General features: G+C 43.1%; 1 protein-coding gene across 1 annotated transcript in view; it reads left to right on the top strand.

Annotated features, from left to right (window-relative positions):
* HPGD (15-hydroxyprostaglandin dehydrogenase) overlaps positions 1 to 24031 on the top strand; it is a 71301-nt gene that overhangs the window by 7605 nt on the left and 39665 nt on the right. The window contains exons 2-3 of the mRNA XM_040418682.1: positions 5703 to 5826; positions 10545 to 10651. Coding sequence (XP_040274616.1) covers positions 5703 to 5826; positions 10545 to 10651 — 231 coding nt within the window. The remainder of the gene's footprint in view (positions 1 to 5702; positions 5827 to 10544; positions 10652 to 24031) is intronic.

Below are 24031 nucleotides of genomic sequence, written 5' to 3'. Positions count from 1 at the left end.
GTATTTAAGTATTTAATACATTTATCAAGGACAGGTCAGGTGAGATGCGTGGCCATTTGCTCATCTGGCATTGGCAGGACAGGATGCAAGCACTAGAGTATGAATTACTATTACATCATTTTAGTCAAGAGCTGTGTTGGGTGAGTAATTATTTCACGTGTCCATACACAGCCAAATTACATACACCAATGCTTGTTGGTTCTATGTGGGAGGAAGTAGAAGTTTTGATAAATTCTTAAAGGGGTTGTCCGGGTTCAGAGCTTAACCCAGACATATGCCATCGTCACCCCTCAAGCCCCCCTGACATAAGCATCGGAGCATTTCATACTCCGATGCTTTCCTTTGCCCTGCACTGAATCACGCAGGGCAAAGGCTTTTTCTGGGGATCCGGTGATATACCGGGCTCTCCATGGGTAAAGCTTGGAGGAGGCTTCCGCCTAGCAGTGATCCCGGTGACATCACTGGCACTAATGGGCGTGCTTTGGCGCTGCCTAACCTATAAAACGGCCATCCATCACTGCCAGTGACATCACCGGTAACACTGCTTGCTAGGCGGAAGCCTCTGCCTAGCAGTTCAAAAATGTAACTAAAAAAGCCCTTGCCCTACAAAGCAGGGCAAGGGAGAGCATCAGAGCATGAAATGCTCAGATGCTCATATCAAGGGCCTGTCGGGGTGTAAATGGGGATATGTCTGGGTTCAGCTCTGAACCTGGACAACCCCTTTAATAATTAGAAATTGAAGTGTAACTGTCATATTAAAGCTGTAACTGAGCATTACTCAGGACAGTCCATCTTCAGTCTTCAGCATTTTACTGAGCACTGAAGATGTCTGTGTGTAACAAGTCAGATGGACAGTGATAGGCCACATGTCCAAAGCTAGGGACTGAGGTAGTGACAAGAGGCAGATGGGAGCTTCTGCATGTTACATACGGGCGTCTTCTCCTTAGCAACACTGTTAGATTTTTGCTAAGAAGAGTCTTTACACCCTGTTTTCTAATAGAAAGAAACATCTTTCCTTAATAAAGTATATAACAAAAATGTTTAACACTCCTGTCCCTACATAATATTAAAAATAAACCAAAGTGACACTTACACTTTAATTGTGACTATACTTTTCACATGTAGCTCAAGCCTTTGTATAATTCATTTACCAAAGCAGTTTACTGCACTTTAACATGGATGCCGTGTAGCAAACGTTCATCAGCAAGACACACAGGGGGTCATTTATTATCTTTTTAATGCTTTTTTGGCGTATTTATGTCACACATTTTTTCGTAAAAGTGTCAAAAAAGGGAGCGTGGAAGAGGGCAGGCCCTTCTCATTCATCATTTTACACTCCAGACTTTTATTTTTATTTTTTAAACACTGCAGCCACCTGTTTGCTGCAATTCAATATGGAAACATGAAACACACTACAAACATTGCAGGGTTTTTTGTGCCATTATTCCTGACTATTGGTGCGATTTTTTTTTGGTCCATAGTGTTTTTGTTTTTCTTTAAAATTCAGCATCCTATAGGAATGCCCTTTTCAGGCATTTTTCCATAAGCTTCTCTATAGAAAAAAGTAGCCTGAAGAAAACACATGTGAAAAATGATATGTATAGGAGATGAAGAGGTCAGCACTACCTGGTTGCATAGTCATCTGGGGCACGAGGACTGTATAAACAGATTGGTTTGCTCAACAATCCAAGCACATGTAGTCCACCACTTTGTAAGGAGAAAAGGTGCGGCAATCACCACTGTAAAACTTCAGTACTTTATTGATCCATTAAATCAATTTAATGGACATGTGAAAAAGTCACCAAAACAAAACTTGAGATTTATGGTATCTTTTACAAAGCAGAAAACAAGGTTAAAAAAAAAAGTATGGGAATTGTTCAGAGGGGGTAGCTTAACGCTCCTGTACCCTAATACAAAATCTTTAACAGAGCCCTTTTTATAACACATCATTTATGATTTGGTCTTTTCAATAGGCAAAAAGACCTTTTCATATTCTCGGGCTCAAGATGTGTCCGCAATGTCTGCACCTCAGATTTGTTCCATCTGAACAACTACAGCAATCATCTGATCATAACTGGTCCACTCATTTCCTCTCTAGCAGCCACAACAAGGAACAGCAGTCCTCTGAAAAAGGAGTGTCTAGATGGAACAACTCCCTCCATGGCTGTAACTATAGGGGGTGCAGAGTTTGCAGTTGCACCTGACTCTGGAGCCCGAATATGCAGTGAAGATCCTTCTGCCTCCTGAGAAGACCAGTACTATAAATGACGTGTTATAGGGAGAACCCCGTTACAGATTTTGTATTAGGGTCCAGGAGCTTTAAAGGGGTTTTCCGGGAGTTTTCTACTGAAGATCTATCCTCTGGATAAGTCATCAGTATCTGATTGGTGGGGGTCTGACAACCGGAACCCCGCCAGTCAGCTGTTTGAGAAGTCACCGGGGCTTCTGTGAGCCCTTCAGCTTTCCCTAGGCCAATGACAACATGTTCATTGGTTACATAGCCTAGATGCAGCTCAGCCCCATAGAAGTCAATGGAACTGAGCACGATACCAAGCACAGCTGCTATACGATGTAGGACGCTGTGCTTGCCTTCTCAGACAGCTGATCGGCGTGGGTTCCAGGTGTCTGACCCCCACCAATCAGATACTGATGACCTATCCAGAGGATAAGTCATCAGTATTAAAATCTTGGAAAACCTTCCAAAACCCATTTAAAAATGACCACAACATTGTAACATGCTTATGTCAAATCAACTAGAGCAGTAGTTGTAACTTATAGAGGGTGGTCCTGAGTTGGTGACTCCCCTCCATATGACCTAATAGTAACTTAACTCCATACATTTATTTTATTTCCCAATACTTACATAACTCCAACGTATTCTACATCACTGTATACTGTCCACATTTACATCAGTCCCCCTGTCCCGATAGCTGTCATACCACTTGCCATTACTCTCCAACTGCATCATTGGCGAACACTGTAAGAAAATGTAAGAAAAGTAATATTTGGGGCATGTAGGTGTATTCTACATTTAGCTAATTTTTTTTTCTGTTTTGTTGCTTTTCTTTTCACGTGTTGATCTGATTTTCTTCCATTATATATAACCAGTACAGTTTGGTAAAGAGTAAAGACCATATTTCATGTGCTCTATAAATAGAGTTGTGTTGAGGCTCAGGAATCCAACTTGTAGGAACAGTTATCTTCATTAGTTACAAGATTTATGTGGACCCATCTGTGCTGATAAATTCCAAGCATCAATATTTGTAAGCAGCTGCAGGTGTGGTGATGGAGACCTTCCAAGCATGAGCCTGTCTTCCTCTCCTCCAATTCCAAACAAATGTTCCTCTGCAGATGCACATATCATGAACAAACATCTTGTGCAACTTAACAAATACAAAAACAAATCAGGGAGCACGTATTTTCTATTAGTCACCAATGCAACGATGACATCATGGATATCAAGCCTTTAAAATATTTTACTGATGTGTTACATAGAAACATACAGTAGTATAATGAGGGCAGATAGAGACCGCATGGTCCAACAGGTCTGCCCTTATGTTATATCCTTTTTTCGCTTAGGATAGATGTATATTTAATGTGCCCCCTTTTCCTTCTTTCCCAGAGTTTTGCAAATAAAAAAGGAGATTTATCATTCAGTTTGTGCCAGAAAAGTAGCGTTAAAAACTCGCAAATGTGTGTTTGCAACTTTTTACATGCACCTTTTTAAAAAATAGTTGCCATTTTTTACGCTGCCCTTGCCACACTTCTAAAAGGCGATGTGGCAAGGGTGGGGAAGTAGCGTGACCAACTACTGCAAAAAAATTATCTTCATTTACACCAGTTTTCTGGTACAAATGAAGCCAGAAATGTACTGCAGCTCAGAGCTGCCATAGATTTCTGTTTAGGCGCACAGACTGCCGGAGGATGCACCTCATTTATGACAAGGCCTACTCCTCATCATAAATTAGACGCATCCTCTGGCAGCACAGTGGATATCAAGACCGGTGGAGAAAGTACCTGTCTTAATACAGTAAATCACCCCCTAATTCTTCTTCCACAAGTCTCTTCTGATAGGTTTCATGCTTAAAGAGGTTGTCCAGGATTTTACTATTACTGACCTTTCTTTAGGATAGGCCATCAATATCTGATCGTCAATGGTCCAACACCCATACTCCTGACGATCAGCTGTTTTTGAGTACCTCTGGTTGCAGAAGTCAACACCAAAACTACACAGCTCCCTCCGATGTGTAGTGTATGGAGCTGGCTGCTGCAGTGCTACTCACACTGAACTGAATGGGAGCAACGCTACAGTAATCAGCTCCGTCCACTACACGGCGGCACCAGAGCTACCCTGAAACTGCTGGTTGATGGAAGTGCTGCGACCTCCACCAATCAAATATTGATCGCCTATCCTGAGATAGGTCATCAGTAGTAAAGTCCTGGAAACCTCTTTAAGACCCTCCACCATTTTTAGCCCATTCTTGAACCAATTCTATGATTGGAGAAGTTTGAGGGCAATCATTTTCTACAATTTGTTGCTTCAGAGGACTTCTTGAGGAGTTGAGGACTTGAGAGGACTTCTTTAAATAGCCCCAGTAGCTGTGCACCCTTGCTCTTTCTGGTTCCTCTGCCAGCTCCTGCCTCTCCTTCTTGATTGATAAGACCAGGTTCCTGCATAGTCATCTTACCTGCTCCTATCAATCAAGAAGGAGGCATCGAAAGCAAGGGTGCAAAGAGTGGCTTGGGCCCACCCTCAGTGCACTTAACTGCTTACTTGCATATACTGTAGATTAAAAGTACTTTTACTCCAGAATGAAGTAACAGATCACTAAGTGGAAGGCATCATTACATGCAGCTGAGCTAGTGGTTACTGCATGTTCATATTATTTCAGTAAAATGTACTGTATATTGATAATGACTTGGCATGACACTGCTATATAAGCACTGTACAGTATATTATTAGCATACAGTGTACAGTAATACAGTATACAATATTATATAGTATTGGTATTGTACACATCTGTATGGAAATAATACTGTATTTACCTGGTTTATGGCACTATTTTGGGGCACTGTGCTGTATGGTGCTTATGATTAGTTATGTTGATATGCATTATGAAGGAAATGCTCTCAGAAAGTACTGCAAATGTCATCATCCAATGTAAGGCAGGCATGGACACCTAATAGCCAGAAAATGGAATTCATATATGTGTTTCTCTTGCCACTTTTAATAGTACTAATGACTTCATTATTTATGTTGGTAAAAAGGGTAATGACTTTCCAGAACTATAAAAGCACCCCAGCTACTAAATGTCAGTGCCTAGAATTTGTCAAAAAAAGTGGTGCAGGTTGGCACTATTTGTTGCAACTAAGGTTTCTACAATTCTTTACTGCCTCGCTCAAAGAGGGGGCAGGACTTTGCGGGTAAGGTGCAACTTTTTGCACCACAAAAAGTAAGCCAACCAATAGTTAATATGGAACTAGACAAAAGTGTCTGTTCCTGCACCAGTTTTATCATCCAGCCTGAGCAGTTGTGATATATCTGGTGCAGGTCTATTCAGCCTGTATAAGCTTACGTCATCTATAGAATTTGTAAATCTAGGCCAATGTGTTTGAAACTCCTAATGAAAGGATTGTACCTATTCATTTTTTTAGTAACTATATAGTATATGTTGTAGAATAATTCCCGTTTTCTTTTGTAGTTGGCAATGGTGGACCAAAATCGAATAGCTGGTGAGCAGTGTAAGGCCTTCCTTGATGAGAAGTTTGGAAGTAACAGGACGTTGTTCATCCAGTGTGATGTCACAGACCAAGAACAGCTGAGAGGTAAAGATGAGTGTGGGGAGGGGGTTGTAAAAGAAACCCATCTTAGCAGCTCGTAGTTCAGCGTTTCCATGAGGGCATCTCCATTGTTCATGTTGCCCCCAAGCTCCAATCATTTCTTTGGCCAGTCACTTTACCACTGCCTGGCCTTGTCAATCAAAGCAGCGAAGATGGGGCTGGCCAGAGAAAGGAGTGGAACTTGAATGCAACAAGAGCAATGGTGATGCCCTAGCTGTACCAACGGCCTAATTTACATATTAAGAAAAAGTACCATAACTCGAGAACGGAGCCTCGGATTAACAAAAGAAAAACAGCGTTTTACTCAGGTGAACTGCAGCTATGTGTCTATGAAAACAGTGTGATTGGGAGGTCGCTGGTAACAGACTTCTTTTAAAGCACTTTCTTACCTGAATCAAATCTATTTTCCAATTCGGACGAATGGGACCAAAACTAATTTTAGGAAAAATGTAATCTGGAGCAAACACACTGGGCACTCAGAAACCCACTGTACCAAGGAGATGAGCCTTATTCTTCTTTCCAAGAATTGGTGATGTCCATAAAATAGTGTAGCAATACAATACAAGATGGATATTCAGGCTACATACAACTGCACCAAATGAGTTGAATAAACAGAAAGTTTGGCTGTTTCATATAAATCATGATATATGATATACCCTCCTTATTACAGTATGTGTGTAGTATTCAGTACTTACAACCATGGGGGAATTTTTGTTAGGTCAGAAGACATAATTCGGCTCGGCTCACTTTTGACATCATAGGATGGTGTTGTATAGAGCAAAATGACTTATCTTACATGCAAAGGGAGCAACCATGTACAGGGAGTGCAGAATTATTAGGCAAGTTGTATTTTTGAGGATTAATTTTATTATTGAACAACAACCATGTTCTCAATGAACCCAAAAAACTCATTAATATCAAAGCTGAATATTTTTGGAAGTAGTTTTTAGTTTGTTTTTAGTTTTAGCTATTTTAGGGGGATATCTGTGTGTGCAGGTGACTATTACTGTGCATAATTATTAGGCAACTTAACAAAAAACAAATATATACCCATTTCAATTATTTATTTTTACCAGTGAAACCAATATAACATCTCAACATTCACAAATATACATTTCTGACATTCAAAAACAAAACAAAAACAAATCAGTGACCAATATAGCCACCTTTCTTTGCAAGGACACTCAAAAGCCTGCCATCCATGGATTCTGTCAGTGTTTTGATCTGTTCACCATCAACATTGCGTGCAGCAGCAACCACAGCCTCCCAGACACTGTTCAGAGAGGTGTACTGTTTTCCCTCCTTGTAAATCTCACATTTGATGATGGACCACAGGTTCTCAATGGGGTTCAGATCAGGTGAACAAGGAGGCCATGTCATTAGATTTTCTTCTTTTATACCCTTTCTTGCCAGCCACGCTGTGGAGTACTTGGACGCATGTGATGGAGCATTGTCCTGCATGAAAATCATGTTTTTCTTGAAGGATGCAGACTTTTTCCTGTACCACTGCTTGAAGAAGGTGTCTTCCAGAAACTGGCAGTAGGACTGGGAGTTGAGCTTGACTCCATCCTCAACCCGAAAAGGCCCCACAAGCTCATCTTTGATGATACCAGCCCAAACCAGTACTCCACCTCCACCTTGCTGGCGTCTGAGTCGGACTGGAGCTCTCTGCCCTTTACCAATCCAGCCACGGGCCCATCCATCTGGCCCATCAAGACTCACTCTCATTTCATCAGTCCATAAAACCTTAGAAAAATCAGTCTTGAGATATTTCTTGGCCCAGTCTTGATGTTTCAGCTTGTGTGTCTTGTTCAGTGGTGGTCATCTTTCAGCCTTTCTTACCTTGGCCATGTTTCTGAGTATTGCACACCTTGTGCTTTTGGGCACTTCAGTGATGTTGCAGCTCTGAAATATGGCCAAACTGGTGGCAAGTGGCATCTTGGCAGCTGCACGCTTGACTTTTCTCAGTTCATGGGCAGTTATTTTGCGCCTTGGTTTTTCCACACGCTTCTTGCGACCCTGTTGACTATTTTGAATGAAACGCTTGATTGTTCGATGATCACGCTTCAGAAGCTTTGCAATTTTAAGAGTGCTGCATCCCTCTGCAAGATATCTCACTATTTTTGACTTTTCTGAGCCTGTCAAGTCCTTCTTTTGACCCATTTTGCCAAAGGAAAATAATAATTATGCACACCTAATATAGGGTGTTGATGTCATTAGACCACACCCCTTCTCATTACAGAGATGCACATCACCTAATATGCTTAATTGGTAGTAGGCTTTCGAGCCTATACAGCTTGGAGTAAGACAACATGCATAAAGAGGATGATGTGGTCAAAATACTCATTTGCCTAATAATTCTGCACGCAGTGTAGACAGGCAGTGAACACTTAACATGGCTGGTCTCTGGCACATAGTGGAGTATACAGCTCCAGATGTTTTTTAGAGCTGAATACCTCACTATGATCTACCTCACTAGATTACATTTGAAACAGTTTGGAATAACATAGGCTGTTGGCAAGCAATCTCCCTGATGAATTCCAGCTAACCATGGAAAGAAATGTGTTAGTGGCACAGGCCCAACAAGAGACATTAGAGAGAAAGGTTCCTGCATAGGGCTACCCTTGTCAACGGTAGACTACAGTTTAGGGACCACCTTTCTAATGAAGATAGAATTCCCAACCATTAACAGTGATCTGAAACAACCAAATCAACAGAATCATAGTACCAGGGTCCCTATGGTTTTATACAGTTTTTGAAAGCTCACAGCAGAGAATTCTTTATTTACTACAGACTTAGATGCTTAGGATGTGATGTTAGGTGCTTAATAAAATCCAACATTCCGCCTAATCTTTTGTTCCCCAACATAAGCTGTTAGGGGGTAATTTGGGACACTACCATACATTTTAGACAGATGGTCTGTCCTGCTAAAATTGTTGGGTTCAGCAGAAATTCATCAAATGGCCACCTTAACACAGAGTACGAAAGCCTTTCCCTTGTGTCCTAACATAGTTGGGCATACAAAGTACATGGAAAAGACTGGGAGTAATATACTGTACACATGAGTGAAAAACAGAAAGATAGGAGGGTGGAAAGGATGACAAGAATTCAGAGCTCCACAATCTTGTAATGGCTGAAAGCAGGGCCAGTGCAAGGATTTTTGCCAACACAAGCAAAGCTACATTTTTGGCCCTGGTCCCATCTGCATCAGCTGACTTCTCCTCTGTGTGGTCCTGGTATCTTCGCTCTGCTTCAGACAATCATTGGTTTGAGGACCGTATTTTTTGCCCTATAAGACGCACCGGCACATAAGACGCAACTAGGTTTTTGTGGAGGATAATAAGAAAAAAATATTTTCCATTACACCTCAGGTCAGACCAGCAATCAGCCCCCCAATGTTAATCAGCCCACCATATCAGCCCCCCATGTCAGCCATCAGCCCCCCATGTCAGCCATCATTCCCCCATGTCACATTTCTCACCCCTCCATGTCACATTTCTACCCCTCCATTCATGTTGTCACATTTCTCCCCCCTCCATCCATGTTGTCACATTTATCCCCCCTCCATGTCACATTTCTACCCCTCCATTCATGTTGTCACATTTCTACCCCTCCATTCATGTTGTCACATTTCTACCCCCTCCATCCATGTTGTCACATTTCTCCCCCCTCCATCCATGTTGTCACATTTCTCCCCCCTCCATCCATGTTGTCACATTTCTCCCCCCTCCATCCATGTTGTCACATTTCTCCCCCCTCCATCCATGTTGTCACATTTCTCCCCCCTCCATCCATGTTGTCACATTTCTCCCCCCTCCATCCATGTTGTCACATTTCTCCCCCCTCCATCCATGTTGCCACATTTCTCCCCCCTCTATCCATGTTGTCACAATTATCCCCCTTCATCATGTCCATTCCCCCTCCCATGCCACATACATTTCTCCCTGCGGGCCGCACAGACAGACTACTCAGAGACATTTGGCCACACAGTTACTCACCACCAACAGCTCTGCCTCCAGTCTACAGACCTCCGCTCCACAGTCTACACCAGTTGCTGCAGCCTGCCGCCCACCGCAGCGCCACTCGGCAGTCACACCCCCCTGACCCCGTGACTGTCTGTGTTGCCGATGCCGTGCTGCTGCTGAGCCTGCGTGCCGCTCTGTTAAGAGATGAGGGCTGGGGAAGCACGGCACCCCTGCAGGCTAGGGCGGGCGGCCGGGCCCTGCGGGGCAAGTCCGCAAGTTATGTATTTAAAAAATATATATAATTCCGCCCTGGCGCCGCCTCCCCTTCTCTGCACCCTCAGGCGGCTGCTTGGTATGCCTTATTATAGAGCCGGCCCTGGCTGAAAGTGGTTACCGTTTCCTCGTCAATGGAGCAGCAGTTTGAAATTGAGGAGATGTTCTTCCTTTAGGGAGAACAGCTCTGTAACACAAACATCTGCCTTAACAAGTAAAATATAGGAACATTGTACATGTGCACAAGTGTATTTTGCTTTGTATGTTTTATTATTGTTAAAACTTTAATACAAACTACCTGATTTGTTTTTAAAAACTGAAAATTTTAGCTTTTAAAATGTCATAGTTTTACATGGTTTACGTGTTAAATTATAAATGGCATGGCCATAATGATGTATATGTAGCATAATCTATCAGATCTTCAAAGAAAGAGAGCATTTCTTATGTGCCACATTTGTGTTCTAGCTGCATTTCAAAGGACAGTGAAACATTTTGGAAGGTTGGACATCCTGGTGAACAATGCTGGAGTAAACAATGAAAAAGACTGGGAGAAGACTATTGAAGTTAACCTAGTAAGTTGTATACTATCTCTTGTGGGGGATTAGCTCTTCTCCGGGGGTGATTCACACAAATATCGTCGCCAGACACCAAGTTTCTGGTCCAAACATCACTTTATTTGGCTCCTCAGCAATCCAAACATAAATGATACAAAATAAACACCTGCCCGGCTGGGCTCTAACTAAACATATAATATCCTGACTCACCTAAAGTCACAGTTCACACCCTGTGAACACGTGCGGCTTTCTCAGCCAATGTCCCACAGCCTCCTGGCTGTACAGAGCACAGTACGCCCACTGTCTCCAGTCCAGTGTCTCAGCACTCATGGGGAATAGTGGTCTCTCAGCCCTCCTGGCTTAGACCACACAGAGCCTCCAGGCCTCTGTCCACAGGCAACACACTCCCCCCTTGCTGACACCCTGGGAGGTGCCTTATGCCAGGCTGATTACCTCCAGCTTCTATCACCTGTGGTGGAACAGGGGTGTGGACCGCACTAGCCACCCCTTCCTTGCCTCTAACCTGAGTGAGACCTGTCACTGTCTCACACTCTTGAATGAAACTTGAGTAAAACTGAGAAACCCATAAACTAGATGAAGCCCTTGGACCCTCAACTGTCCCCAAACACTCCCAAAACCCTGAAAAGATGTCCAGTGCAACCTTTATTTTTACTGTAAGGCTAAAATGCAAACAAGTTGTATGATAAACATATTTGATCTGCATTTGCATAATTCCATAGAAATAAAAATGTGCTTGGTCTTTAGAATGCTTCAGACACAATTGCCCATTTAGTAGAACATTCTAAATCCATACACTAAAAAATACTAGATTTTAGGAAGGGAAATCGGTGTACCTTGTTAGCCAGTAGACTGTCACAGTGTCCTTCACTGTGACACTTGTTGCCAGGCTGGCTGCATGCGCTCTTGCATGCTGACTGCTTACTGGCTGCTGGCCGCCACCCGTGTATGCTGGTGGCTTGGGTGCTGCGTGCAGGCTGCGGTCCCATAGTGTGTGAACCGTGTCCTGTGAATTTGTGTACTCCCTCTGTCTTGTATGTATCACAGTGTCGTTACTGTGATATTGTGTAGGCTGGCTGTGTGTGCACTTGTGTACTTGCTGCGGTTCACATTTCCATTTATGCTCGTGTAGGCTGGCTGCAGTGCTGTGTGCAGGGTGCATTCTACTGACCAGGGTGTTCATGTCATCTACCCTGACTTGTGTGGTCAACTTGATATTTCACCAGTGTCTTCATGTCTTTCCCTGTATGGGAGTTTGAACAATGTCACCAGGTCCTAGTCTGTCTGGGAGTTTCTACTGTTGTACTTTGTCTCAGTATTTGTTATGTCTGTCTGTGATCGCCATGCATCCAGTTACGCATGGGGTCTAGGCATGTGACTATGTCTTCATGTTTTGTAGGTTCATCTGTGACCGCCATGCACCCAGTTCTGCATGCGGTCCAGGTGTGTTTTTATGTTGTCTGCATGTACTGGTTTTCCTGTGTACGCCATGCTCCCTGTATCCGTATCCGCTTGGGGTCCTGGCTACGTCTGTATGTCTCTGAGTTTTTTCAGTAGCAAATTTTCAATAGGTCCAGTGCCTTGTAATTTAAAATAAAACGTTACGTTTATTTACATAAATAAAAAAGAAACTTCATGGTGTTTCTGAGTTTGTCCTGTCTGTCAGTGAGCGCCATGCTCCTTGTATCCAGCTCTGCATGGGTTCCTGACAATGTGGCTCGATTGTGTTCCTGTTACTTAGTCTGTGTCCTGCTTGTTTGCCTGTGTTCCTTGTTTTATGTTTTGCCTGACTGCTGGTGTCTTACAAGTGACTGGGACCATCCCAGGAGGTAGTGGTCCGATCGCTCCCCTGCAGTGAAGACCAGATCCCTGTATAGGGGTTAAAAGGTAAAAACCAGGGGGCACCGGAATAACACCCTTAGGGTTTGGCCCCAAGTCAAAATGGTCTCTTGGAACAATGGTTACTTCTACCACTGCTCCATCTGATCCATAACAGATTTCTCAGCTATGTAACCCACTGTCCTTAACTGCGGTTCCTTCCTAGCCTGTTTAGTCTGATTATATTTGTGTCTTGTCATTTGTTTAATAAAGCATTCCTTTTGGCCTACTCTGGATCTGTTTTTATGCTTTCTGTACGCTTGTGATATGTTCAGGAGTTTTCCTCACCCCGAAACATGACATAGATAGAGAAGATAAGAATTGAGAGTCTTCAGTCATTGATACCTCCTAATGGCTAACTGAAAGACGAGCAAAAAGATTATGAGACTTCTTAGGTCACTTAGGTCACATATTTAAAGTCACATACTCATGCACAAAACAGTGCTATCAGTAAGTGTGCAGCCAATCACAGGACGCAGAGGTGACCTGCTCCCCTTGCATCACATGACCAGTAAACAGAGAGCAAACTCAGAGGAAGGACGAGGTAAGTATGATCACCACTCTCTCAGGTCAGCCTCTCTAGGAGGTCTTTATTAGTCTTGGATAACCCCTTTAATTAACTTGCGAGAACAAGGGGGCACAATCAAATTTTTTTTGGGGTGGATCAGAAGCTATGTTAGAATATATAATTTTATGAAAGGGGGTCAGATGCTTGAAATAAACTTTCAGCAGATGTAATAAAAAAAATAACAGTAAGTGATTTTAAACATACCTTGGATAAATATATATATATAATATATAAAGCTGAGTGTATGTATATATGTTTGTATGTCGGCTAAAGGAATCCGCACCTTTGCATTTTTAATCACGAATTTTGGCACACAGGTACATCAGGTGTCCAGGAAGGTTTTAGACCGGGTCTCAGCTCTCTAGCACGTACCGTTCCTGAGATATTCCCAAAAAATGCACCATCACATGACCTACATTAGCCAATAGAAGCCTGCAGGTCTTTCTCGTCATATCCCAACTGCCATACACACGGTAACATGACCCTTATCAGCCAATAGAAGCTCGCAGGCCCTTAGTCTCCACATACATACAGTTTTACACCAGGTTTCCATAACAACCCAGACCTTTTTCTTCACTGCTTTAAAGGGGCAGGGCGTTGTGGATGACACTGTTAAGGTAGCGGAGTGCTGTGGAGGTCATAGTTAAGGGGGCAGGCTGCTGTGGTGGTCACAGTTAAGGGGACAGTCCGCTATTGGAGTCAGTGTTAAGGGGCATATTTCTCTAGAGGCCACTGTTAAGGGGGCAGGGTGTTGTGGAAATCACTGTTAAGGAGATGGGGTACTGTGGAGGTCATTAATAAAGGGGCGGCCGCTGTGGAGGTCACTGTAAAAGGGGAGTTCTGCTGTGGAGGTGACTGTTAAGGTGGCGGGATGCTGTCGAGGTCACTGTTAAAGGGGAGGTTTCTGTTAAGGGGGCAGGTAACGGTGGAGGTCACAGTTAAAGGGACGGTCCGCTATGGAGGTCAGTGTTAAGGGAACGGAGCTCTGTGGAGGTCACTGTTAAGGGGGCGGGATATTGTGGAAATCACCGTTAAGAGGATGGGGTACTGTGGAGGTCAAAAATAAAGGACCTGCAAGAGGGCACTGTTAAACGGGAGGGCGCTGTGGATGTTACTGTTAGGGGGCAGGCCGCTGTGGAGGTCACTGTTAAGGGAGGAGTGGACTGTGGAGGCCACTATTAAAGGAGAAGAAGGGTACTGTGAGGTCACTGTTAAGGCAGCAGGGTACTGTGAGGTCACTGTTAAGGGAGCGGGGTACTGTGGCAGTCACTGTTAAAGGGGAGTCGCTGTCGAGGTCTCTGTTAAGGGGGCCGGGAATGGTGGAGGTCACAGTTAAGGGGACTGTAACCTATGGTTAGTGTTAAGGGGTGGGTGCTGTAGAGGTCACTGTTAAGGGGGAGGGCCCCTGTGGAGGTCACTGTCAAGGGGGTGGGGTTCTGTGGAACTCACTGTTAAAGGTGCAGGCTGCTGTGAAGGTCAAAGTTAAGGGGGTGGGCTGCTGTAGAGGTCCCATTGTGGGGTGGGGGTCAGTGTTAAGGGGTGGGGGGATGTGGAGGTCACTGTTAAGGGGGCGGGGTACTGTAGAGGTCACTGTTATAGGGGATACTGTCAATATCTTTTAACGACACACACAAACATTAAATTAAATAGATTAAATATACCCGTGCGAAGTAATATTTATTACTGTGCTGCAGGACTGGCAATCACAATAAAATACAACAGGAAATAGTACATAGCTCTGTCAGCTTTGTGCTTGTTTTCATGCTTCCTGGGAGCAGCATCATTGTTGTCTGGAACAGTGTAATACGTTAAAGCATGTAAATTTTAGGGCCTTCAGCAACTGAGTTCACAGTACTTAATTATAGACAAACCCCTACCTGCCAGTAGCCTGCAGCCTCAAAGATAAGTTGTGTAAATTAGAGAAAAGTAAAGGTTTGAGGAAGTTCATATTCCTGCTCAGTATTATGTTTCAGAGTTTCCAGATTATCTTGAGTGTCGGATGCCAGACTAAAGGAATTTTTACTGTATTGACTGTAATGCATGTCAACACATTTAACATTATTTCACTATACTTTATGTTAAGGAAAAAAGAAACTAACTAATAAAGCATTTTTCATTAGAAATTGTACTGTGTATACAAAATATCAGTTTGTCCATATATTTGCTGTGTAAATGTGCCAATCCCGATTAATAAACAGAATACATTCCTGCATGGACAGGTTCCTCCCTTTACAGCAGTTAATATGAAATCATATTTGTAGCTTCCAGCAATCCCAGTGTAAAAAACTGACTGAGCTGAACCTCTAGAGCTCTGAATTATACAGGTAGATCTTCTACAATCAGAAGAGTAATCCCAACACAAAGAATTAAATTTCTAATTAATCATTTTTTCTAATATTTTTTTTTATAAATGTTTAAAGCGAATATATTTTTATATTAAAACATTAATGAAATAGGAGCAGGTGGGATCATTGGATAGAGGATAAATCCTCCTAGTTCTTCCTGAGTGAAGTAGAAGGTGATAAAGACTTTAAGTACCCCAATCTGAACAGAACACATTTGAGCAGAGATATCAATCTCACTGTGCTTAGAATGTGTCTTATTTAGGCTACTTTCACACTTGCGTTAGGTGCGGATCCGTCTGGTATCTGCACAGACGGATCCGCACCTATAATGCAAATGCTTCGATCCGTTCAGAACGGATCCGTTTGCATTTGTTCATGATAATGCAAACGGATCCGTTTTGACTTTACATTGAAAGTCAATGGGGGACGGATCCATTTGAAAATTGAGCCATACTGTGTCATCTTCAAACGGATCCGTCCCCATTGACTTAGGCTACTTTCACACTAGCGTTCGGGTGTCCGCTCGTGCGCTCCATTTGAAGGGGCTCACGAGCGGCCCCGAACGCATCCGTCTGGCCCCAATGCATTCTCAGTGGAGGTGGATCCACTGAGAATGCATCCGCCTGCCAGCGCTCAGCCTCCGCTCCGTTCGGGTGTCCGCCTGGCCGTGCGGAGGCGAGCGGATCCGTCCAGACTTACAATGTAAGTCAATGGGGACGGATCCGCTTGAAGATGACACCATATGGCTCAATCTTCAAGCGGATCCGTTCCCCATTGACTTACAATGTAAAGTCTGAACGGATCCACTCAGGCTACTTTCACACTTAGAAATTTTTCTAAGTTATAATGCAGACGGATCCGTTCTGAACGGATGCAAACGTCTGCATTATAGGAGCGGAGCCGTCTGATGAAACATCAGACGGATCCGCTCTGAACGCTAGTGTGAAAGTAGCCTTATTTGCACCAGAATATATGGTTGACTGTTGCTGAACCCAATAAATGAAGTGTATTTGCTGTAGTTTTCTTTCATTTACAATGTGCTAGACAGGGGGAAGGGGCACATATATTAAGACAGGCATTTTAGACGCCAGTCTTAAAGGGTTTCTATCATCACAAAATTCGTTATGTTGCTGGCTGACATTAGCGATGTGCTAATGTCAGCAGTACATAACTGTGTAACTTCTATCTACCTACATGCCACCGTTCGCCCAGAAAACGAACTTTTAAAATATGCAAATGAACCTCTAGGTGATATTGGGGCGTTGCTGCAGCACCTAGAGGCTCCGTCTCCTCACCGTTCGGCACGCCCATTTTGCTTTGATCGACATCTCTGCTCTGCGCTTTGAAAGTAAAATCCCGCGCGTGCGCTGTCCCTGCAGCGTACTCAAGTTAGGTGTAGAAATGTTCCTGGATGTTGTAGTGCAATAGACAATAACCTGAGACGGCTGACTCTCTGCAAGGGCAGGTGATGATAAGTAATGTTCGTGACGCCAGTGCCAATTAAACGGTGGCACGCCGTTTGCTGATAGCAGGAATAACTGAGGAACCACGTGATGTTAAAACAGTACTCAAACTTTAGTAGTCATCATGCATGGACATAGATGGAAGCGCAGTTCCTTTGCAGACAGTTGGTTGCAGTACATTTGATGCAGGCAATATATATAGCAAGGTGACATTCAGAGTGTTAGACACAGGATTTTCAGTACAGGCGGCTTGCACTCTATTCCTGACTGATCCTGGAACATAGAAACTCTTCTCCAAGGCCCAATGCCCTAGCTCTGGCGTATATCCTTGGTTTTATAATGATCAAGTACCTCCTCTGTTGTCTTTAGTACCTCTTGCTTTTCTGGACTTGCCTCTGTCTCTCCCAGCACTGACTCTAGAAACTTCTGAACTCACCCAGTGTCCTCAGGCTGATCAGCTGTGGTGTTCCTGCTTCTGCATATATATATTTAGGAGGGGAACCTTCTCCTTGGATCTGGAACCCGGTTACAGGGACTGCAATACCCTCTCCTGGTCTGCAGGCTTCAGGCCTGGACTTGACTCTGACATTGTCTAATCTCTGGTTAGACTAGACTATCAACCTTAGACTGCTAGACTCCAGACTCCCTTCCCTGACTGGGCCTTATATAGACTAGGGCTCCCTAGCTCCCTCTAGTGACTCAGAGCTGGAATGACACCCCTAGCAGGCCTGTACATGCACATTTCACAGCAACAGGGAAGTACATAGCATTACATTACATTACATTTTATAAAGACGACTTATACCAACTTCCCCATAGACAAGGGAGACGACAGCACACAAGTGACCCTTCTGTAGTGACGGGCATTACAGTCCCCGTACACTACATCCCATTTAGTATTAGGCGCAGTGAGTGAAGGATGCTCACCTGCTGCCGGCTTCCTCACTGCGCCTGCGTCGAATACGTCACAGAGCTCCCCGGAAGTGAAGACAGCCAGCAGCAGGTGAGCGTCCTTCACTCACTGCGCCTGCACCGAATACTAAGCGGGACGGCGCAGGCGTGGGATTTTACTTTCAAAGCGCAGAGCAGAGATGTCCTTAAAAGCAAAATAGGTGTGCCGAATGGTGAGGAGACGGAGCCTCTAGTTGCTGCAGCAATGCCCCAATAGCACCTAGAGGCTCATTAGCATATTTTAAAAGTTAGTTTTCTGGGCGAACAGCGGCATGTAGGCAGATAAAAGTTACACAGTTATGAATTTTGTGATGATAGAAACCCTTTAATAAGCCCCTATAGCTGGCGGTGGATCCGCCAGAGTTATGATGAGGCGCCGGCTCTACATAATATAGGCTAGTTGGTCGGCACTCCTAGTCGTCGAGGATGGTCCTCAGTGGTACGGTTAGTGTGACATAAAAAATGAGTTAAACCACGGCTCTTAAATGTAATAATGAACATTATTTATTCCATCCAATATTAATTTAATACGGAGCCATTGGCCAACGTTTCAGTCTATCACAGACCTTGTTCACGGCCATGAGTGTAGCTGCCGGGAGTTTGCGTTCGAGGATGGTGACGCATGTGCTTGAGTGCAATGCTCAAGTCTCCTCCCCGCACGTTTCTTGGCTGCTACACAGCCAAAAACCTGCAGGTAAGTACTGCCCTCACTGTAATTCTGTAGCCTGGCATTACAGTGATTGGCTGTCCGAAGTGCATCATTGGGTGCTATATAGCACCTGATGACGCGTGTTTGGCTCAGTCTTAGTCAGGGAGAGCTGTGCTGAGGAAGGGACAAATAGTGGAGGGAGTGATATAGGAATAATTTTATTAGAAAGCTTTTCAGAGACCCAAAAGTCCTGTGTGGCAGCAGCAATATATATTTTTAGCGCAACCTGTGCTAAATTGCTAAAACTTAACAGACCCAAAAGTCCTTTTAAGGACTATTGTTGTGTGTGGCAGGAGCAATATCTATTTTTAGCGCAAACTGCGCTAAATAGCTAAAACTTTACAGACCCAAAAGTCCTTTTGAGGACTGTTGTGTGTGGCAGCAATATCTATTTTAGCGACATTAGCTGCGCCACATCTCCTGTGTAAAGTGTTCCCATCCAAAAAATATTTGACATCCAGTGTCCTTTTCCCGTAGACGGTGTCCGCTTCTGACAGTGACAATGCCACATCTGCAGTGTAACGTGTGCGCTGAAATAATATATCTGTGACATGCAGTGTACTTTTTTCATAGACGCTGCGGACAGTGACATTACCGGTGGTACCTCTCCTGTATAACGTTTCCTCATCCCAAATACCTCTGACATTCCCTGTAATTTTTTATTAGCCGCTGGTGACAGCATTGACATTATCTGCGGGATTTCCACATCCCAAATACCTTTTTTAATTTGTTTGCGCATACACTTTCAAATACTACGCTACTGTACGTGTTACAGGCTTTTAAGCATATATAGCATTTAATATGAAGAAGGCGAGCAGTAAGGGACGGGGCAGTGGCCGTGATGCTAAAGGTGCATGCAGAGGCCGTGGCCCTGGGCGCGGTGAAACTGTGCCTGCTGCCAGAGCAAAAGAAAAACAATCATCCACGATACCTAGCTTCGTGTCCCAGTTTGCAGGGCGGCGCAGGACACCACTCTTAAAGTCAGACTAGTGCGACCAGGTGGTCGGTTGGATTGCAGCAGATAATACTTCCAGTCGCCTAAGCACCACCCTGTCTTCCACCAAGTCCAGTCTCAGTAGCCAAGAGTCTGCTCAACACAATTCCACCCTGATCCTCCTTCATCCCACCATGGAGCGTTTGGGCAAACAAGTGATCCCACACTCGGATATTCTGAGGAGCTCTTTTCAGCACCATCCCTTGATTTGGCCCTCTCACCAAGCACGCTTGAAGAGGGACAGATCTTGTGCCCTGTATACCAAACTCTTGAGCATCCACAGTACTGTTTAATGAGGTGGATGATGATGAGACACAGTTGCCAAAAAGTCAGCGGCAATTACTGTCTCAAGAGGTTGATGAAGAGGATGAGACACAGTTATCAATCACTGAGGTTGTTGTTAGGTCAACAAGTCACAAGAGGATGAGCAGAGTGAGGAAGTGGAAAAGGAGGTGGTGGATGATGAAGTCACTGACCCAACCTGGGAAAAAATATCCAGACACTGAAGTGGGAGACTTGCACTTATCAGACATTTGTGGCATATCCTAGCGATATGCCATATATGTCTCAGGTGGGGCAACCTCTTTAAAACACATTTGAAAGCATAAAATAGTCAACATTATCCAAATAAGAATGGCCCTTCTTTTTTGATCGGCCAAGTACACAAAAAGGTACAAAAAGTTGTAAATAAATAATAATATACACACACTGTAGATGAAGATACACAGTAAGTAGTTTCAAATACAGCTAATGAAAAACATAGGATAATTGCTGGAGTAAGATAAGGAACTTGAGTAGGCGGGAAGATATCTGTTCTTGCAAAATGGATCTGTGTGTAGCCGCAGAGGATGAAGTAGGCAATTTCTTGGAAGGGCGTGTGTATTTGTGGAGAAAATATAATAAAAACATGCTGATATTCAAATAAAAAAAAAGATGTTTAGGCCTGATGCTTACACTGAATATTTAGGCTAGTTTTGACCTAATTTCAGAGTGCTAAAAATGTATCTATATTAGTGTCTCTAAATTTGTCAATCAGTTGGAAATATGCTTTGTACGTGTATCTGTCTTGCCTAAAGAGGTCCTGTCACAATTCATGTACAGTATATGTCCGTGAGCTAAGACAGGATTCATTGCCAGCTTCCTGCTTCACCCAGTCATGAAATATCAGTTCATTTGTAACTATCTTAAAGGCAAGCTACTTGTCCTGCCTATACATCATCCATGAAGGGAACGTGTGATCTAGAGTGCCCTGTAGATTTTATAATTAGCAATTTGAACAACCGGATTACGGATTACAGAAAGTGCTGTCAACCATTGTGTGATCAAACTGTACAATAACAGCGATCGATACTCTGGCTGATCATGGTTTTTGTGAATTGCAGGATGGCGAGTTTGTTACATGGAAAGATAACCTTACCCAATTAGAAACTTTGATTTTGCCCATTTAGTTAAAACGTGATTTAAAGTGATTGTTTAAGACTACAAAAAAGGATCTGCCTTTCTTTCCCAGAAACATTGTTATGTCTGTTCAAAGATAGCGCCTGGTATTGCAGCTCATTTTTCATTGAAAGATTGAATGTGGATTACCTGCAAAACTAGCCCATTGACAGATACAACGCTGATTGTGGAAAGAAAAATGCAGACCATTTTTATAATCCTGAGAACCCTCTTTAAAAATCCATTGCCTTCCATTTCCTAACATACTGTACATGGAAACCTACGTTCTTAACCTTCAAAAAGATCATAACTCTACAGTAGTAGTCAGTATTACGGTCTATTCCGAATTATATCAAAACTTCCTCTCTGCACCTTTACATGTTCTCTACTTTATTCTAAGATAGCCTTTATTAATGTGACATTGAGACATTCAGGAAGTATCTTAGTATTGGTATTTAAAATCTGAACATTCAATGATGACAGCAAGAATATTTGCAAAAAGTTCAGAGCCTCCAGATAGCTCTTGTCAAGCTGTTTATTTTAATCTGCCATGTTTGCTTTATCTTTCTATTAGGTTAAGAAAAATTCTTCCTTTGACCTTTTCATTGTTTGATTTTTATTCTAACTTAAAAGGAAAGAGTAAATTTCTAGAATAAGGTGAATAAGGATGGATTTAGCTTTAATTCATCAATTGCAAATTTTGAAAAATGTGTACAATCTTAACACTGTTACTGCTATGGACAGAATTTAGCAATGTCCGGAAAAAGCATTATTGTGAAAAATGATAAAATCATGTTTATGGTGTATGCTAATAGTTTATGTCTGCCAAACTAGAGACTCTTTCAAAAGGAAGAGCGAACATCTGTAGACAAACTTTTGGGGTACAGAACAGGATACTGGTTGGCTGGATGAGATGCCTCAGGTTCAATTTGGAGGGAAGGGAGTGGGATACAGATTTTATTTAAAAACCAGCAGGTGTATGGAGACCTTTTTAAAGCAATTCTTCATGGGTTAAAAAGTATGAAAATTAGCTAAAGTCAACCAAAACTGTGTCTTTTCCAAAAGGTAGGGCAAACTATCCATCCAAACTATCCAACATCTGTTTTGGAGTTTTTGCATATCTAAAGTGCAGATAGGATACTGGTTGGTTGGATGAGATGCAATAGATGCAGGTCTGCAAGGGGTATTTATCCTCAATGAAGAGACCCAGTGGGTGTATGAAGACTTATTTTACAAGCAGTGCTACATGGGAAAAAGTAATCCAAGCCAAAGACTCCTCCAAAAAGAAGAAAAACCCATGTAGTAAGATACAATAACTTATAGACTCCTCAACATGGTCTGGTCACACTATCGATGGTTCTGACCTAAGATTTGTACACATTTTCATGTAACATCACTTGTTTTTTTAACTGTATCTACATTATGTAATCACGCTATTCAAGCGAATCAAAATCATGTAGGTTACAGGTAAATATCTGAAGAAAGTTCATATTTAGTACCAGAATTTGGCTTCAGCCACACAAACTATGAGGAATTCGATCCTTCAAATTCCTGATAGTAAAACACACAATATCAGTAGTGTGTGTGTGTGTGTGTGTGTGTGTGTGTGTGTGTGTGTGTATATATATATATATATATATATATATATATATATATATATATATATATATATAGTGATTTTGACAGCAGGTGTTGTAAACAGTTCATCTGCTGGGAGATTGAAATATAAAAAGGTTACCTTTAACCCAGCTAGAGAACATTCCCAATAGAATGATTGTTGATCTATGGGTTGTCATAGCTTTCTGGAATTGTTAAATCCCTGTATCAACAGTTTCCACATCTGTTCAGACATGTAAGGAATTACCAATCCTGGGCAAACTGGGACAGCCTCTGACAGACATGAATGATTTCTAATAACCATGCAGTGAGAAGAATACTTTTGAAGCAGTATACTCTACAAGTTAAAGGAAGCTTACATTTTCGTAAGACTGGGAGGTTGCTTTGTCATCACCATACAAAATACCAGATGCTGATTCAGAGCCCACTGAATAACTGTCAACAAAGGATAAACTCGTCAGCAAAATTACCATACATTACATTTTACCTGTTCATATGCAAAGGTAGAAAACTGCAGAGCTCACCTGTGTTCGCTTGATGGAATGCACGGAACAGGGCCCATGTATGTCATGAATCATGATTACGGACTGAGATTTTAATGTCCAAAACGCGTAGACTATTGGTGTCATGAATATGTTTTTACCGCTGAAGAAATAAAGAAATCGTTTTGTATGGGAAGCTGCATTTCTCCTCTTTTTTTCACATTACATTTTACCTGTCCATAAAGCGAACGTAGGGTGGAATAGGACATGCGAGTATGCTCATCTCATTTACCATTTTCTACGTCTGGTTTAGGTGTAGAAAAGGGTCTAAATGTAAGACAGCTGTATTTAAAATTATTGTATATTAACCTGTTGGGGACACATGACGTACCGGTACGTCATGATGTCCCGATACTTAAGGACACATGACGTACCGGTACGTCATGTGTATTTCCGATCACCGCCGTGCTGCAGGCGGTGATCGGAACTGGGTGCCTGCAGAAATCAATCAGCAGGCACCCTGGGACAACGCCGAGGGGGGTCCTGTGACCCTCCTGTATCGGCGATCGCTGCAAACCGCAGGTCAATTCAGACCTGCGGTTTCCAGCGCTGTCGGAAGTTTCTGAAACTTCAAAATTACCTAAACTTTCAGGTGCGGGCGGTGCTGGGTGGGCCGGCAGGCGTGCGATCATCCTGCCCCCCCCCCCCTCTCATTGGATGGCCGAGCGGTTAGCAAGTAGAGTGTCAGCACATTGCTGACACTCTGCTTAAAACGGCTGACATCTGTGCTGTGATGTCAGCCGTTTAACCCCTTCCATGCCGCGGTCCGTAGGGACCGCTGTATGGAAGAGGTTAACAGGGAGGGAGCTCCCTCCCTCTCCCATCGGGGGCTGCTGTGCCGTTTCAGCCCCCGATTCTTGACGGGATCACAGAGGG

Source organism: Bufo bufo, chromosome 2, assembly GCF_905171765.1.
Source record: "Bufo bufo chromosome 2, aBufBuf1.1, whole genome shotgun sequence".
In the NCBI taxonomy this organism is placed as follows: domain Eukaryota; kingdom Metazoa; phylum Chordata; class Amphibia; order Anura; family Bufonidae; genus Bufo; species Bufo bufo.
Note: the sequence above shows the minus strand (reverse complement) of the source record. Positions and strands in the feature narration are given on the sequence as shown.